The sequence below is a fragment of the Medicago sativa genome, chromosome 2 (assembly GCF_051527215.1).
Source record: "Medicago sativa cultivar Bolivia chromosome 2, Bolivia_mono, whole genome shotgun sequence".
NCBI classification, from domain to species: Eukaryota; Viridiplantae; Streptophyta; class Magnoliopsida; order Fabales; family Fabaceae; genus Medicago; species Medicago sativa.
In genome coordinates, this window is record NC_140750.1 from 2,275,964 (window position 1) to 2,294,724 (window position 18,761).

At 33.2% G+C, this 18,761-nt stretch overlaps 2 protein-coding genes and 1 pseudogene across 2 annotated transcripts; 1 reads left to right on the forward strand and 2 right to left on the reverse strand.

The window, feature by feature from the left end:
* Positions 1-1,547: 1,547 nt before the first annotated feature.
* On the reverse strand, positions 1,548-2,269 carry LOC146943549 (chaperone protein dnaJ 20, chloroplastic-like; annotated as a pseudogene).
* A 3,424-nt stretch (positions 2,270-5,693) lies between these two features.
* Positions 5,694-6,857, reverse strand: LOC146943550 (non-specific lipid transfer protein GPI-anchored 11-like). The gene is made up of 3 exons (XM_085748766.1): positions 6,465-6,857; positions 6,267-6,293; positions 5,694-6,074 (listed from the first exon to the last, which is right to left on the reverse strand). Exons 1-3 carry the CDS (start codon positions 6,796-6,798, stop codon positions 5,923-5,925), a joined length of 513 nt encoding a protein of 170 aa, XP_085604892.1. The 5' UTR covers positions 6,799-6,857; the 3' UTR covers positions 5,694-5,922.
* A 7,542-nt stretch (positions 6,858-14,399) lies between these two features.
* On the forward strand, positions 14,400-18,056 carry LOC146943551 (uncharacterized). Its single transcript, XM_085747719.1, has 3 exons — positions 14,400-14,537; positions 16,584-16,928; positions 17,007-18,056. Exons 1-3 carry the CDS (start codon positions 14,400-14,402, stop codon positions 18,033-18,035), a joined length of 1,512 nt encoding a protein of 503 aa, XP_085603845.1. The 3' UTR covers positions 18,036-18,056.
* Positions 18,057-18,761: the final 705 nt, after the last annotated feature.

An 18,761-nucleotide genomic window follows, 5' to 3' on the forward strand; every position in this document is an offset into this window, starting at 1 on the left:
ACGTCGTTGACCTCTAAATGATCAAAGAAAGTATTGTAATTGTCTGATGATTTGCTGCTCGTGCCATGAACGAACCGCACTGCATATGTCATTTCGATGATATAGTTGTGGTCGATATCATAGTGATATATACCAATGAAATGCCCCAATCCATAGCTTAGACCTTAAAGACACTTACAAACATAAACACATACTACAAACACCAATACATATTAAATTAAAAATACTTATTAAAATACAATTTTCTTAAATATTACAAAAACAAAGTAATTAAACAAATATTACCAAACCAACTCCTCATAAATACTGAGCATTGTCATTAGGACAAACTTAGCAGATACATATAGATTTTTAGGGTCTGATTGGTGCGCATGATATGACAGAGATATGATAAGATTAGAAAATGGATAAAGATATGATATGATAGTGACAAGATAGACAATTATCCTATCATGTGTTTGGTGCACACATGATAAGAAAGATGATAGCATTATTTTATCCTATCATGTGTTTGGTGCACACTTGTTATTGACATGATAAATAAATAAAATTAGATACACATATCCATCTCCACCGTCCGTCCCCTTTGTCATTCCATCAAACCAGATTCATCCCCAATTCATGGGCAATTGTCTCGTGTTGCCGACATCAAAATAGTTCACAATGCAACAGTCAAATCCCTAATTCATGTGCAGCAACCAATTTTTCTATACACAACTTTAATTTTACACACATAATTAGATCAGATTCATATATCCTTTAATTTCATCCGGTTGAAATTGATTGGGATAAAAAAAATTGAAATCAATTTTCTCAATCAATTAGGAACAAGAAACAAAAATTAACATGAAGAAAATTGATTGGAAAGAACAAGAAACAAGAGTGTAATTCATAATATCAGGTTGGGAAGATATAGATTGGGAACGAAAAAACCAAGAAAATTCATTGGGAAGATATCAGGTTTGTAATTTATTCTACAGGGAACAAAAAAAATAACAAGAAACAATTTTCTCGTTTGAAAATTGGAAAGAAAATTAAAATAATTAACAAAGAACAAAACATGAAGAAACATGGAAAAAGAGGGGGTCGAAGGTTTTACTACGAATGGAGGACGCGCACTTGACAGTTGTATGCTACCATGTTGCTGACCCACCAAAAACTAAGGATAAGAACAATAAAGGATGAGTATGATATAGGATTAGAAATAAGTTAAACTTATCATTTTCGGTTGGTGCACCAAACAACAGATTTAGTCAGAATATAATCTAATCATATACTGTCTCGTTATCATGCGCATCAAATATGCCGTTAAGGTTTAATATATTCTCACATAGTGAAGCGGTACAGTAACATATGGGAATGCACCAACATCTCGAAACTTTTGAGTGAGATTTTTGCCATAAATTATGATTCCAATTTCCATCCACTTCAATAGATCAATATCTACCGTAGTGCGCCGAAAATACCAATTTACACAAAAAATAATAGCAATCCGATTATAATAGTTTGGAGGCCGCTCACAAGTCACAAATAAAAACCACCATATATTTTGAAGAAGTTGCACGTAAATAAATGAAAGAATGTTCTTTGGATCAATACATGAATGAATGTGATGTTAATTATATGAAACAATACATCAACAAAATAATCACATGCAAAAGGAAGCTAATTAAAAGAGTAGTTGTTATCATGATCATCTTTGGTTACATTGTTTTTGGCCCTCATTCTACTACCCCATGATGATGATGATCCAGCCTCACGTGTATGAGACCTTCTATTCAATTCAACCATTTGTTCCATCCATCTACTTCTTCTCAAACCCAAACTCAACTCAAAGTCATATTCTTCTTTAAGCTTTGGATTTGACAAAGTCTCATAAGCTGCATTGAGTTGTACAAACATCCTCGTTGATTCCTCTTTCTTCAAACGATCATGACACACATCAGGATGATACTGAAGAGCCATTGTTCTATATGCTCTCTTTATGTCATCCATTGTTGCACTTTTAGGACTCAAACGTAGTATCTTATACAAGTTGCCATCATCATCATCATTCAACTCGTGATGAATTGGATTTTTTTTTTGTGGCTCTGCATGAAACGCAAAACTGCATACGAGGTTGTCTATTTGAGAGTGGAAGGATATGATGTTGATATGGTTTGGAAATGCTAATTAGGCCTGAGTTTAAGGATGATAAAACATCCATAATTTTGCTTGTTGTTTTTCTCTATGTGGGTGTATAGATTTACATTACACACAATTCTGATATTTATAGTTAAAAGAATTTTGTTTGAACTCGTCTTATTGTTAATTGATTTATATTAGACCATAAGAATACTTAATAATTAAGTCAACAAAATAATTTTATTTACTAATCAATTATTCAATGCTTTACGCGTTTTCGACAGACAATTATTTTCTATGGGTAATACCGGACACGGATTTGGTGCTGTAAGTTTTGCGACAGTTTTATTCTTGGCTATTGGATGGGTTTATGTCAAAAGTCTCAAAATTTTGTAATCCAATCCAATGGTCTGAATTAAAAATTGTGTGTAACTGTGGGATAATTATTCAACTGCAGCAAATCCTAGTTCGGGTAATACCCCTAGTATATAAGAGCTGTATGAGTGTTTGCACATCTTTTTCTTTTTTAGGGGCGCACATATTTTCCTAATTAGTTTTTTTTTTACTAAATTTTTCGTAATTTACTTGGAAATTTGTTTATAAAAGAGTCCATTGCAAATTAGTCTCTGATTTATTATAAAAGAGAGTCTAATTTATCTCAAGTTTAAAAATCATCAACGACTAGTTTGATAATATTTTTGGTCAAATTGACTTGTGAGAAAATTGTCAAGGGCCAATTAATTTTTTTTAATTGTTTTTAGATAGACAATGACTTATTGAAAACCGACACATAAATGAAAGAGTTGGTGATGATTATTCTTTCTCTTCTCTCAAGGGCCAAGATGTGGTAGTAATAAGAAAGACAAATTATTATTCTTTCTCTTCTCTCAACTTGGTCCTCTAAAAGTGTCACTAATAGCATTATTATTCTAAGAGGAGCCGAATTCGAAGATTCCCTAATATGTAATATTAAAATGTTGATCTTAATAATCTTTTTGTCCCTTTCAAAAAAAAAAATCTTTTTGTCAATTGGGGTGGAAACCGTCCTTGGTGCATGTTACACGGTTTTTTTTTTAAAGGAAATGTTACACGGTGTTTTGTCTTGTTTCTTGAGAAATTATTGCACTAAGTTTAAGTTAGAAATCTCATATTGAATTTAAAAGTGAATATTGAATAACGTACAAATGAGATGACTTATATATAATATTTTAAAAATTTAGATAAAAATGTGGTGTCAAATTCTTTTTGTGGAGTTGCTTTTAGTTCAATATGATGACCTCGTGGTTCCTCTTATGACACAAAAGTGGTAAGAGCCGATGATACTAAAGTGATCAATTCATTGTATCGAAAGTATTATGGGCGCGGTCATGTAGCATGTATCATTGATGTGACGATAAACTATGGTTTATTCATGAATAAATAAAATGAATGGTTGGACTCACATTTGAGGGTGTGTTGGGTGAATTTGTCAAAAAAAACTAACATGCATGGATTGTGACCCCTAATCATATTTAATTTTCTCTTATTTAAAACAAGCTCGTGAACAATTAGCATTAGATCATCGTTATAGTGCAGAAACCTAAAACATGATTATGTTGTAATGAAAGTATACAAACAGTAAAATCCAAAGGAAATGGCAACCCTGTTTGGCTGGTACAAACAACCCAATTTGGTCTGTTTACATATATAGTCTGCCGGCAGGGTCAAATGGCTCATTTTATAGGGAAAAAATATAATATAGAGGCAGGCAATGAACAAAACATAATTGTCCTAATCTCTTCCTCTTTTCACAATCAAATCCAATGAATGTATCAAGTTTCTGTTTACATAAGACCAAACAAATTCAAAAGGAAGATAAAATTGGTTTGTCTTTAAAAACAAAAATGAAGAAAAGAGAGCATTACATTAGTATTTGGCAAGATAAATGTTGGATAAATTTGATTAGCTGGGACCCACAAGGGAATGAGACAGCAGCTACATGACATGCATACTAGATCGGCTATATTGAAATATGATTGGTCCTTTTCTAAATCATACCACTAATTATAGGTTTTTTTTGTAGACAAGTGAGAAACCATAACTTGTACATATATAGCTGAAGGTGACATTTAGGCCAAAAATGAGGTCGCATTGTCTCTTATTACGAACTTTCTAGGAGCATGCACATGCTAGTGAGCTAAAACCTTATCAGATTGAGGAAAAATAAAGAGAACTTGTTCAATTACACGTGCACCTAATTTGGAGGGGAATATTATTTAAGACAAAAGATAGTCACTTGACCTAATATAGGTGAAGCTTAATATTTAACTTAAGTATGAGAATATTAATCACCCTTTTTTTTTTTTTTTTACGATATACCAATTTGGTTGTTGAAATTGTGGTAACAATTTGTACCTTAAAGTTTAAATTGTTGAAATTCTAAAATTAATTGTGAAATTCCTTTAAAAAAAAACTTAATTGTGAAATTGAAAAATCTCAATCACAATTTCGATAGTGAATGTTAGGATTTTGCTTTATTTACTGTGTCATGTTCAAATTGAAAATATATACATTGTGTTTGGATACTCTACACGATCGAATGTTCGTTATCAATTACTCCCTCCGTTCTCTTTTAAGTGTCGTTTTAGATTTTTAACATAAAAATAGCTAAGTGAATTTTTGCACATCTTTTTCCTGTTATACCCTCGTTTTAATCCACTAATAATTTTTTATTTTTTTGCACACACTTTATCTTTTCAATAAATTTAATATGTAACAAACAATTGTTAGTTACTACTCTCTTTTTCCAACAAATTTCTATTTTTTTGCGCGCTTTATCTTTCTCTTAGATATGTTCTTTTACTTTGCACTTGAAATTTTTAACAAGTATTGCTCATCTTATTTATAGAATTTTAACTCTTCATGAAACCATTATCATAGGTAACAAAATTTTGTTTAAATTTGAAGATAACAAGAAACAAATTTTGTTTTAAAACAAAACAAACTGACTTTGTTTAAAAAAACAAACTTTAGTTTTCCAAATATATAGCATTAATTAGTTTTATTTAAAAATATAAGAGTAATTGATAAAGGGTATAATTGACAAATCATACCCTTAAAAATACCAAAATGACAGTTAAATAGAAACGAAAAATTCACCGTAAAAAGACACTTAAAAAAGAATGGAGGGAGTAACTACTAGATGCCGGTATGTACGTACACTCTAATATATTTTTACCGTAAAAATTGTTTTTTTTTTTTTGAAGGACCGTAAAAATTATTTTGAAAAATAGTTTAACAATAAAAATCATCATCTTCACTAGGTGTAGTGTGCCTATTATTCAGTTTCGTGAGAAGTCAAGAATCATAATATTAGTTGATGATTTGAAAAAGCCCCTAAAATCTTTGTCTCTAACAATGGAATTATTTTTCTTTCAAAAACTATACCTTTGGTTTACCCAAAAACTATATACTGTGAATTAGTTCAATAAGCTTGGATTAAAATCATTTATCAATGTAGACCGTTTTGTTAATTAAAAGCTTAAATTAAACGGTTAAAGCAATGAAACCCGAATGTAACATGCATGCGATTCCATTGTGTCTCTTGACATATGTACATGTCCACGACACACCAAATAGATCACATTCACACCAAATAATAATAATGCTAAGTACACCATGAATTTTATCTAAATTCAAGTCGCACAGGGATTGAAAATAACTCTAATGGTAAATACTCAAAAACAAAAAACATCAAAATTCAAAATAGTTCCTCATGTAATAATCTTCCTAATATTCCAAAATGGAATTAGAGATGGCTCAAATGCTTGAGAATAGAGATAAAAGGCAAACAAGAAGGGATCCAACTGAAATAGGGAGCAATGCTGATGCTGCGCTCTTGCCACTCGGTGGTGCGGCTGCCGGTGTTTCAGCAGAAGTAGTAGGAGAATATGTTGGGGAGAGGCTTACACCTATAATAATTTTTTTCATAATGATTCAAATTAGAGAATCCAATAATCATGTGAAAATCTAACTCCAAACATCAAATGGTTCAAGACTTCTAATATACAGCACAATTACTTATCAAATGGCATATAGGTATTCGGATTTTAATGTGGAAACGAGAATGATCAAAATGTGTTACATAAGATAAGGACACATACCAGGAGCAGCAGCAGAGGCATTAGGCACTGCAAAAAACAACAATAACTCATTACAAATATATATATAGAAACACAAACTTAAGATTAAAAAGAATGTAAATTTTTCTTCAACAATACATTTAATGAAACAAGGGAATAAAAATCTGAGTAAACTCAAATGGGACATTATAAGCATGAGAAGAAGAAAAAGGAACTCACATCGACAGTTAGAGATAGAAGGAGCAGAAACTTTGCAAGCAAAAGGAAGAGTCAAAGCCTTTGAAACATTCAAAACAACACCTAAATGAGCATTGCTTTTGAAAGCCCCACAAAGACAAGATGGAGCAGTGTTGACGATAGTTTTGAGGCCAGAACAGCATGATCCTTCTGGTTGGATTAGGGTGCTGCCATTTGTAAGAAATGAGAAACAATCAGTCATGGCGAGAACAAGTTTTGAACACTCACCGGAGGGTGATGATGAAGCACCATTGGTAAAATCAAGGGCACATATGCCAAAAATGATGCATAGAATGAGTGAAAACTTTGATGCCATGGGATCAGAGATAGTAGGGTTTAACACTTTGGAATGATTTATTCCTAAGTCAAAGGCTGGTCTTAAATAATGAAGGTGAAATAAAATATTTTTCATGAATCAAAGATAGATTAATTATAAAAGAAAACAATGAAAGCATTTTGAACCTCTAGAAGCACATAGAAATAATACCCACGGATTCTCCAACAAGATTTATTGAACTTTAATGATTATTTTCATCTTATAATATTAATCATTAATTTTAAAAAAATAACTAATGGTTAATAATATAAATACAAATTAATAACACAAAGTATGGTCTTTAGTAAACAAAAAATACAAAATACGGTTTAATCTGAGATCTCTCAACTCTCAAGCAACCTCTCTAGAAATGCTTATGTGGTATCATTTCAATTTCAAAGCTTTCAAAATAACTTAATATGTGAAAATGTAAAAAAAAAATAAAAAAAAAATAAAAATTAGTGAAAATCATTAAAATAAGAGATATAGAAATTAAAAATATTGATTATTTTCTTCGTTCTTCAAAGTTTTTGGAATATTTCTTGCATGCATTAGATAAAAATGAAATTATAATTTAAAAACACAATTAAAAAGAAAGATTTTACTTTTTTTAGTCGATAAGGACTTTGTAACTAAAATAAAAAAAATTCAAATCAAACACTTGAACTAAAGTGGTTAATGAACTTCACCAAAGACAAATTGTTCAAATGAATCAATTTTTTGCCGGACAAACTCCGGAATATTATGAAGATTCATTTCTCTTGACAATTGGGGGGTTAACACCAAAAATAAAATAAAAAATTGGATCAAGTGATACTTATTATTACAAATTTCAATGTTAACTTAAATATCCGATATTAAGATTCGTAAGGTATGGGATATCCATTTTCTATATTTAAATCTCCAAAATAAAATGTTAGTTCAAATATTTAAAATTAAAGTAATAAGAGTAGCACATTATTTCCCTCAAAAATGAAAAGAAAAGAGTAGCACGTTATTATCTTAACATCCTTAAATTTATTCACGCGCGTTAAATTTAACATCACTCGTGAGCATGATCTTTCATACCTAAACGATTGGTGTAATGAATAGTCTTCAACACCCATAAAATAAAATCAATAACAAATCAAAACACCAAATAAGATTATACAATCATCATCAATGAATCATGTATAAGAAATTTCTTTGAAAAATATTCATCACTCAAAGCATGCTTTAAAACGTCAAAAAGAAGCTTTAAGTTAATTAAAAACAACTAAAAAACACTTTAATTGATAATCCCAATTTTTTATGTTACTTTTATAAGTTTTAAACCAAACTTACGTTTATAAAAATGTGGCACTAAAACAAACCTGAGTTTAGTTTATCGTGCAAACGATGACTAACGTGATACGAAAGTATATTGCTAAAGTCGAAGGGGAATTTTTCTTTCAGACAACAGTAAAACCAACGATGTAGCTAGTATGGAAGTGTTGGATGGTGAAGAACCAACACGAGGATAAAATAATTGTAGCGAAAAATGAGTATTTTGAATTGAATGTGTGTTATGACTACATGAAGAACATCAGTAAAGATGATGAGAGAGAGAGAGAGAGTGAGTGAGAGAGAGAGAGAGAGAGAGAGAGAGTTGGGATAGCAACAACGGTAGAAAAGATGGTGCAAAATAGAGGATAGTCAGATTATTAGAGATGGAGGAGGACCTAAAAAAACCATAAGAGAAACTATTATAAAAGATTTAGAAATTAATGAGTTGAACTGAAATATGATTTATTATGACGTAATTCAATCCATGTAACCTACCTTAATGGAAAAAAAAACTTTATCCTTTATTATAAAAGCTAGACTTGGTTAGCAAACATGTTGCCCTAATTTGCCCTAATCCCTAGCATTTTTCCCTCCTACACATGTTAATCTAATCTCACCCGTTGATTCGATCTCTATTCTCAAACTCCTCATTTTCTCTCATATAACTTAGTTAATGCTAATTGAAAACGATTAACACACTTTTAATGCAATTGAAAACGAATAACACACTTTTAATGGCAATTGAAAACGTAGTTAATGTCAATTCGATTAACAACCCACTTTTTCTCTCACGCGTAGCAACACAAACCCTTCTCTTCTCCTTCAAAAACAAACACCAACCCTTCATCTTCTGCCTTCATTTTGATCATTTTTTTGTCCACCACGTCGCTGTACACCACGTTGGAATTCGCTCTTCATTGCGTCGGGGTCGCTCTCGGAAGCTTCTTTTACTTTGCAAGGTTAATTGTTAATTTCAGCTTTTGTATTCCTCATTTCTAATATTGAATAATTCATTGTTATTCATTTTGTTTTTTGTTTGGTTTTTTGCATTCAATTCAATGAATTTGTCGTAAACGTGATCAAGGGGTTATTGGCATGTATGATGCAGATGTGATATTCATCAACGACTTATTTTTAATTGTTTTCTTTTATGCATTTTTCTATTTAGTTTGAGTATTTATCTTCTGTGTTGATGGTTTTGTAATCCAAAAAACATCTATGGATAAAATTTATAATTCTGCACTTCTGTTTCAAGTTCTATTTCATAATTTTTTTTCGAGTAATATGTGTGATCTGTTCTGAAGTCAACGATGGCTAATCACATGTATTTACAATTAGGCTAAAACTCTGAAAAACAGTATTATTCAAAACTTATTTCAGTGGTTATTTCGACTCGACAACTAAGGCTTTGTACATACCTTCACTTCTTAGATGTGCCTGAAGTATAACATTTTTGATTTAAATATACTGTCAACGTATTAGCATGTCAAAAAGTTTATGTCAACATAAAACAGTTTGAAATATAACATATAACAATTAAGTATGGTTAGGAAAGGATAATTAGTTTATTTCCATACATACGTTGTTCATCAAGTCTAACATTTTTCAAATATCATTTGCAAGTACTAAACCTTCTTCAATCACGTCATTCATATAGAACTTAATGAAACTTAATGATATTAGTTATAGCTTATAGGCGACACCAGTCAAATTTGAAAACACATTTAAAGACCTACAATTCGAATTTCAAATATTTATGGAACTTAATGATATGCAATTGTGAATAAAAGATAAATCAATACTTATTATTGCAGAGGTCAAATTATTTCAATCAATAGATAGTTCATTAATGCTATCCAATGGCCACGCCAAATGTCAACTATTGGTATTTATGATTGACACTAACAGCTTTTGGAATTGGAAACGTCATAATGCATTACAAAACACTTGACAATAATTGCTTTTATGGCTACAATGAATATGAATTATTACTGCAAGAAGTGAATGATCATTGACATGTAACACTTTCTATATATTGGTGCCGTCTCCTTATAATTTAGTTGCAGATTTTCAAATATCATTTGTAAGTACTAAACCTTCTTCAATCACGTCATTCATATGGAACTTAATGATATTAATTATAGCTTATAGGCGGCACCAGTCGAATTTGAAAACACATTTAAAGACCTACAATTCGAATTTCAAATATTTATAGAACTTAATGATATGCAATTGTGAATAAAAGATAAATCAATACTTATTATTGCAGATGTCAAATTATTTCAATCAATAGATAGTTCATTAATGCTATCCAATGGCCACGCCAAATGTCAACTATTGGTATTTATGATTGACACTAACAACTTTTGGAATTGGAAACGGCATAATGCATTACAAAGCATTTGACAGTAATTGCTTTTATGGCTGCAGTGAATATGAATTATTACTGCAAGAAGTGAATGGTCATTCACACGTAATACTTTCTATATATTGCCGTCGTCTCCTTATAATTTAGTTGCAGATTTTCAAATCAAAATACTAAACAGCCAGAAGATCCTGTAAATCAATCATGTTAGATCTTAAGTCAACTATTATAGTTTAGGCTATTGTGACTAAACTTCTATCTTATTAATGCAAGCCATTATTCTTCCTTTTTTTTTAACACAAACAACATGCCTACAAAATGTTTTTTTTAAGCTTCGTAGAATGGTGTCCTTAATATAGTGACAATACATCCGCAATAAGAAAAGTCATAATATTGCTACATTATTGATGCAACTTATTATTCTACATTTTTTTTTAACACAAAGTTTGTGCCTACAATTTTTTATTTTTTTTAAATTCTAAGAATGGTTTCCTTAATATAGTGAGAATGCAACCGCAAGAACAAAAGTTGTAATATATTTCAAGGTATTATACTTTTTTTTTCTCGATATTCACCTGAATTTTAAAAAGTGATGTTGCGTTGCTAATTATAATGTACGGGTCTATTTGAGCACGGATCTTTTAAATGTTTATAAAACTTTTATTAATTATATATGATTGCATTGTTGCAACTTATTCGATTAACTTCTAAGCGGTAGGACCCGTGCAGTAGCACGGGTCAAGAGTCTAGTTGTTATTAATGTCTGATGTCCATGGAGCTCAGATATATGTTAACCTAGGAATTATAACCCTACATATTCATTTTTTCGGCCATTCTGTTAATTTGTTGGGTATATGTATCTATAAAAAGTTTATATGGGTGAACAAAAGTATGTTGGAACAAAATGTGTTTAACAATGAACCTTAAAAAGTTTTGATGATAACAAGGTATTAAAAATTGTAAATTGGACTAGCTAATATTTGTTCAAGTGTACAGGACCATAATTATAAAGTTACATCATCATTGGTTCTGAATGAGCAAATAAAGAGCAAAGGAAATGAAGCTTAGATGATTCTGAAGGCAAAGCGCTCCTGAAGTCAAGCTGCTCCTGAAGAAATAGCGCTCCTGAAGAATAGTGCTTCTGAAGACAAGAGGTCCAGAAGCCACATCATCAGAAGCTGCGTCACCAGAAGCTGCAGAAATCATATCATCAGAAGTTGCATCATCAGAAGCTGCCTCATCAGAAGCTATTTCACCAGAAGCTGAACCTCAACTGGATTTACAAAAGATTCAAGATTTGAAGAATTATCAATGCAAAAGCTGTCTATTGGATTCGAAAACACAAACGAAGGATTAGTGGAGTTTTGCAACGGTCATTTCAAAGGTGTTTGAAGGCTTGTGCTTGCAATTTGGACGAAAGCGTTGACATTGTACTTTGTACGAATTGTACAACCACGTTCTCCACTACTCTGTTTTGTGTCCACGCTACAAGACAAGAAAACAGCTCCAGAATACAGCTTCGCCTGCATAGATGTTCCTTTGGATAAGGAATGGATTTCAAATTTGTTCTTCATAGGACAACAACCAAATCAGGCAAAAGATCATTGGTGAAAGATCAAGCTTCAACAACGACTCTTTGGTGTGCTGGCAATTTCACAACGTCTCTTTCACACCTCTATATAAAGGAGTGAAGAATTAGAGTTTTGGTAATGCAAGAACGCTGAACGAAAGACTCACAAGATTTTCACAAGTACCAAACCTCTGCTGAAATTGTTCTGCATTCACTTAGAATTTCTGTGTCTCAAAGTCATATCTTAGAAATTCTTAAGTCCATTGAGTCTGTATCTGATTTGTATTGTGAGCACCTCTGATTGTATATCAAGTGTTCAACCTTAAACAATTTTCTGTGTAATTTTGTTTAGTTAGGAAGTCTCTTGCAGTTGTGCTTGAGCAGGAAGTCTCTTGATTGTGTTCTTGAGCAAAGGAAGTCTCTTGCTTGTGTGCTTGAGCATTGGAAGTCTCTTGCTTGTATGCTTGAGCATTTGTAATCAGATATTACTCATAGTGAAATCTCCTTGGAAGTGCAAGGGGGACTGGACTACTTCCGGATTGTGGAAGGAACCAGTATAATTGCTTTGTGTCGTTCTTCTTCTCTCTCTCTCTCTGTTTTATTCCGCTGCATTTAGATTCTGATTATCACTTCAGAAGCTGTCTCGCTTAGCTTCTGATCAGTGTGTTCAGTTTTTAGGAGAAACGAAGAATTTTTCTAAAACACAATTCAACCCCCCTTCTTGTGTTTTTCTCACCTTCAATTGGTATCTAGAGCCTTGGTCTGTTGTGTAACACTTAACCGTGCAACAGTCAAAGATCTGAGAAAAACATGTCTACTCCTCCTCCTACTGGTTCTAGTGATACTAGCTATAAACATGTCTCACATGATTATAGTGATAGTAAGAAAACCAGTGTTGGAAAAGTTCCAAAGTTCAATGGAGATGCTGAAGAGTTCTCTTGGTGGAAGACCAACTTTTACAGTTACATCATGAGCCTGGATGAAGAATTATGGGATATTCTGGAAGATGGTGTTGGTGATTTAGTCCTTGATGAAGAAGGAGCTGCTGTGGATAGAAAGAAACATACTCCAGAACTGAGGAAACTCTACAAGAAGCATCATATTATCAGAGGAGCTCTTGTCACTGCCATACCCAAAGCAGAATACATGAAGATGAGTGACAAATCCACTGCTAAAGCTATGTTTGCTTCTCTCTGTTCAAATTATGAAGGGAGCAAGAAGGTCAAAGAAGCAAAGGCTCTCCTGCTTGTACATCAGTATGAGCTATTCAAGATGAAGGATGATGAAACCATTGAGGAGATTGTTTACGTTGGATTTTCGTAAACAACCGCTGGTTTACAAATGGTAACTTGCAAGATCAACCAGTAAATCTTAGGACATATTGTGTTTGTTCTTGTTGTTAGAAATTCTGCGTTTTTGATGTCAAAAATATAAGAAATATGATAAAAACAATCGAATTCAATCCACTTGAACTCAATCGAACTTAATAAAGTAAAGTGCAAGAACACTTAAAGAACAAAGGGTAAATTGCATTGATTAAACAAAGGTTGGTACACAGATTCATACATTGCAACTTGTGACTCGTTTCTCGCTTCCATACGGATACTTTGAGTATAAGTTTGTATGACGGAATTGTGACCTGTTTTTCCTATGAAAAACTACTATTTATACTAAGTCTAGAAATAACTACACTTCTTTGAAATTCAAACTACAACTGCCACAAGTCGACAGTTTTACTTATTTGAAAACAAACTTAAAATAAAAACTGACTTAAAGAATAACTGTTGATAACCACCTTCGAAAACTGCTTTATCGAAGTCTTCTAGCATCTTCGAACCCATATTTGCTTTCAACACAACACTCTGTTCGAATCTTCTTTAAATCTAGGTCAACTACACTTTGACCACATTTATTACAGCTAGTAAAATATATTGGCTAACAAATTGCCCCCCAGAAACGCCATTTTCGATTTCACTGAAGGAGAAAAAGACGTTTTTGAAAAAAAAAACTAACATTCTCCATCGAAATGAATGATGTCAGTATTTAATTCAAAACTAATTCAAATTTCCTTTAAATACTGACCCCACAATCTTAGTTAGTGGGCCACGTTCTCTATCATTGGAAAAGACAACGCTTTAATGGTAAAACTGTTAAAATAAGATCTTGACATGTGTCATGATCAAAGGTCCATATAGAAGCAAACTCACCTTTACTCTTTTCACTTTTCACCATTTCATTTTCACTTTCACTGTTCCTCTTCTCCGCCAAAAAAGTTTTCTCGAAGAAAAAACTTTGAACTTTCTGCAACTCCTATCTTTAAACACGAACTATTCATCAAATTCTCACAAAAACACTTAAACAATGACGAATGCAGCAGGAACCTCTCATGTGTATCGCGAAGAACCCATTGATTTTACTAAAGAAATCGCTAATGCTGCTCCTGCTTTTATGAACGAACCAGAGATCAATGAAGCTGAAAAAGCTATCTGGAAAACCCAGGTAATCATCCCTTGTACTGATACTCCATATGCATTTTTAGGCCCCATTTCTCTAGAACCTGAAACTCCAGAGATTAACTCTCTTTTCCCATGCATTGAAACTCAACCTCCTTTAATTTTCACAAAAGGTCCTTTTGACCTAAGTTTTGTAAAATCCAAAATTAGGACTGAACCGAAAACTTATCCAGAATACATTGCTTGGTTAGACAAAGTTCAAAAACAAAAGGGCCAATTTTGGAAAGAGAAAGGGATTTTTGATCTCATCCAAATATCTCGATATGGTCCAAAATACCATAATGAATTAATATTTGCTGCTTTACATTTTTGGAACCCATCGAACAACAGCCTTCACTTGAAATGTGGAATGCTCACTCCTACCCTTTTAGATGTGGCTGGCCTTACTAGCTTAAAACCAACTGGATACACCTTTAATCCAGATGTTACCACTTCTCAATACTCAGTAAATTTCGATAGCCCTGCCTATGGTTTATTTATAGCTAACAACCATGATACCGAATGTGCTGAAGTATCTGCAGATGAACATGTAGCTTTTTTGACCTACTGGTTATCTATGCATGTTTTTTGCTCAAGGTCAGTACAAGTCCCAAAGAAATTCATGTGTCTAGCTAGTCAGTTGCATGAAGGAACAGATATCTGTTTAAACAAACTGATTCTAGGTTCTTTATATGAAACCCTTAACCAAACAACTAATAATCTTAGAGATTATCCCCAAACTGGTGGAAATTTAGTTGTATCAGGACCCATATGGTTGTTTCAACTATGGCTTTTAGCCACTTTTGGATCAAAACTTGCTTCGATCCTACCTTCCTCTTACACATCAGCATACTCAGACAAGACCACTGAAGGTATAGGCTTAGCTATGTTTCACCCCGATGGGAACAAGTCTTCACAACAACTTTTTGAAAATGCTTATACAACCCTGCTTGATTGTTCCATTTTCACCCCTATGATGGCACCATTTACCACTAGGAAATATGGACCTAACTGGTTCAAAGAGGACTTTCCTACTACTTCGAAAAAAGCCAATAAAACAGAAATCAATGCTATATGGGAAGCTTATTTGACCCCTACCTATCTATCTAGCAGACTTACACCTGGTAGCCCTTATGGAGTATATGGTTATCAACCTAACCATGTAGCTAGACAGTTTGGTATGGTTCAATCAAAACCCAGCTCCTTGTTCAAAAGTATAAGTGAATGGAAAATTCCTCTGATCGAACCTGTGTGGAAATCCATAATTCAAGCCAAGAGAACAACTGTGTTCGAGCCTACATATTTCTCAACATCATTTGCATGCTCTGAAGCATTCTTTCGATGGTGGCGAAATTATTACATACGCCAATCCAATCGAGGGAATCCCGATGAATTGCTGCCTCAACTGACCAGTACTTTTCACACTTTGCAGAACAAAGACAAGAAGACTAGAGGTACGCACATTAAAGAAATTCAGCAATTTCAAAGATATTATCAAACAACATATGACCCTTTACATCCAAAGAGGACAGTATATTATGCTGCTCAAACTCTGAGAGATAAAGTTCGAGAGAAAATTTCAGAAACAATTTTTCCCCCTGGAACACCCAATAAATATCTTTATGTTTTAGAAAAGAAAATGAGACTAGCAAGACTTCCATCTTGTAATCTTGCTTTGGCCTTCAGGCCACCATACCCAAAATGGTTACTTTATAATTTCAAATTCCCACAAAATAATTTAGTAACCTATGCTAAATGCAATTTATACCAATATAATGGTGAACTTGGCTATGAATTATCCCAAGTTCGAATCGAAACTCCCAGTATCATGGGTATGATTTTTTCTTTCGCTAAAACACATTAATACTATTGTTAAAAGAAATAGTACTTATCTGTATAATCACATATTTCAGCTTTGCCTTTAACTCCAGGAGAAGCAAAGCTCGATGATGCCAGCACCCAGAACACTTCGAAAAGCAAGTCTGACAAGAAGAAAAAGAAAGCTTCCCAAACTAAAGAAGTTGAATCGAAGAAATCTGAGGCTGCATCGAAGGAACCTCCTAAATCAAAGGAACCCAAAGTGAAAACAACTTCATCAAAAGGACATTCTAGATTGAAGAGCAAGAAAGAACAAGCAACTGTCGATCTCTCTGATGATGATAGTGAGGTGGAGATAACTAAAGAACAGATCGAAGCTTCCAAAGTAACACTTCCCAAAGTCCATACTGAAGGAAGAAGGAAAAGAAAACAAGAACAAATATCACTTGTCCAAGAAAAGGAAGTCGAAGTGGAAGCTTCTGAAAGTTCTCCCCCCATCTCACCATCTAAACCATTCAAACGTCGTCGAAAGACTTCTCATTCTAGTGCTCATTCACATGTTGGTGATAATGGTTCGAAGGTATTTTATCGAAACCATATTTTATACGAAATATCTCTAAATGTCTTGTTTTTTAAGCATCTATCTTATTCTTTTTAGGGTATCGAACAAGAACAAACTAATCCATCACAACATGGGCAAGTTCTTCCTTCTTCGAAGACCACTTCACCAATTGCTGAAGACAAAGAGGATGAGCATGATGATGCTAGCAGTCCAGAAGGTCTTAAAGTGGATCCTCCTCAACAACAACAGGCAGAAACACCCACTGATGACTTGGTAAATGATGAATCACTTAACAATGACCAATCTCATTCTGCACCCACCCTTGGAGATAATGTATCGAACTTTGCTACTGAAGATACAAACATAACTACTCAACAAGATGCTCCTGGTGATGCAGAGATGATTGCTCAACAAGATGCCCCTATGATCGATCTGGAAGAAATCGATCGATTGGCCAAAGATGATCCTTTCAATGCCTTTGCCTTGATAGCTAAGAGTAATACTCTTTTCTCAACTAGCACTGGCCAAACTTCTGATTCATCCAAGGGAAATCCCTCTGAGACTTCAAAGAACAACCTGCTAGCAGAATTTCAAAAGAAGATCATCGAAGCCAACTTGCTAGAGTTGATTGAAAAAGATGCTGGAGCTCTTGCTGAAATCAAGAGTTTATTTGAAAAACTTGGTGCTCTCCCAACTGGTTGGAAGTTTCGAAACCTGTTTAATTATCTTGAACCAATGTTGGAGAGTGCTAATCAAAATTTCCAGAAGAGGAAAACTGGTCAAGCTCAAATGGCAGAGAAGAAAGCGCATCATGATCAAATTGTGATCGAACTGTCATCCTTCCAAGAGAAATTTAGAATTCTTCAACAAGAAAGAAACAATGCGAAGCAGCAAGTGGTTGACATCGATGCCAAGATTAAAGAACTGGAAGCTCAGAAAGCTGAAATTTTGGCTAAGGATGAAGCCAGAAATCGAGAAGCCAATGAAGCTGTTAACAAATTCAAGCTCTCCAAGGAACTAGAGTCTACCATTGCTCAACTTGCAAATGACAACCATGCTCTCGATACCCAATTGGCTGAATACAAAAGCCAAATTGAGAAACTCATCTCATCATTTGAGATTTAGTTCTGTTTCCATTTTATTCTCTAAGACTTTTATTTTATTTCAGCCTTATCGAATATCTTGGTCTATAATGTTTTTATAACAATTTGTGGACCATTTTCTATTTCGAACGACAATTTCTTTTCAATCATCGAAATTCCTTTCTTATTTTCTTGTATCGAATTTAAATTTTATTTAAATCCAAATAAGATTGGAACAATTTCCAAGACATTTTAATGATGAGGAAACAAAAAAGTAACTTTTTGTTTAACCCAACAAGTTAAACTTGCCTAGGAAGTTGAAAAGAAATAAAACAAATAAATGACCTTTTAACACAAATTAATCCTTTTTAAAATAAAACCTTTAAAACTTCCCTCAGATTACGAAGTTAAGTAACCATTGGCCATCGGAATAACTGTTCCCACGTGTCATCATCTTCAAAGCAAGAAGAACCGTTTGATTGAGCCACTTCTTTCAACTTCCCTCCATTATAAATATGATTTTCCCTTTTATAAAAATCACTCTTTTCTTTGTTTCGTCTTCGTCTGAAAAATCTTTCTTACTCAAAGCTTTTCTTTCTTAAATCATCATGACCACCATTGATAATCTGAGTGATGATCTTTTAGTCAAGATTGCTGCAAAGATTGCTGCTCAAAGCAGGAAAGATCTTTTCGCCTTTCGCCATACCAATAGCAGGCATTGGCGCGTCAGTGAAGATTCTGAAATTTCTAGGGCTTTTGGAAATGATGT

Bases quoted from the DNA above. Each gene is read 5' to 3' on its own strand.
- LOC146943550 (XM_085748766.1), bottom strand. From the start codon at position 6,798: ATGGCATCAAAGTTTTCACTCATTCTATGCATCATTTTTGGCATATGT. The intron at 6,294-6,464 runs GTGAGTTCCTTT...TGTTTTTTGCAG, and splicing joins TTCTATCTCTAACTGTCGAT to TGCCTAATGCCTCTGCTGCT. The intron at 6,075-6,266 runs GTATGTGTCCTT...AAATTATTATAG, and splicing joins TGCCTCTGCTGCTGCTCCTG to GTGTAAGCCTCTCCCCAACA.
- LOC146943551 (XM_085747719.1), top strand. From the start codon at position 14,400: ATGACGAATGCAGCAGGAACCTCTCATGTGTATCGCGAAGAACCCATT. The intron at 14,538-16,583 runs GTAATCATCCCT...GCTGCATCGAAG, and splicing joins AAGCTATCTGGAAAACCCAG to GAACCTCCTAAATCAAAGGA. The intron at 16,929-17,006 runs GTATTTTATCGA...TATTCTTTTTAG, and splicing joins TTGGTGATAATGGTTCGAAG to GGTATCGAACAAGAACAAAC.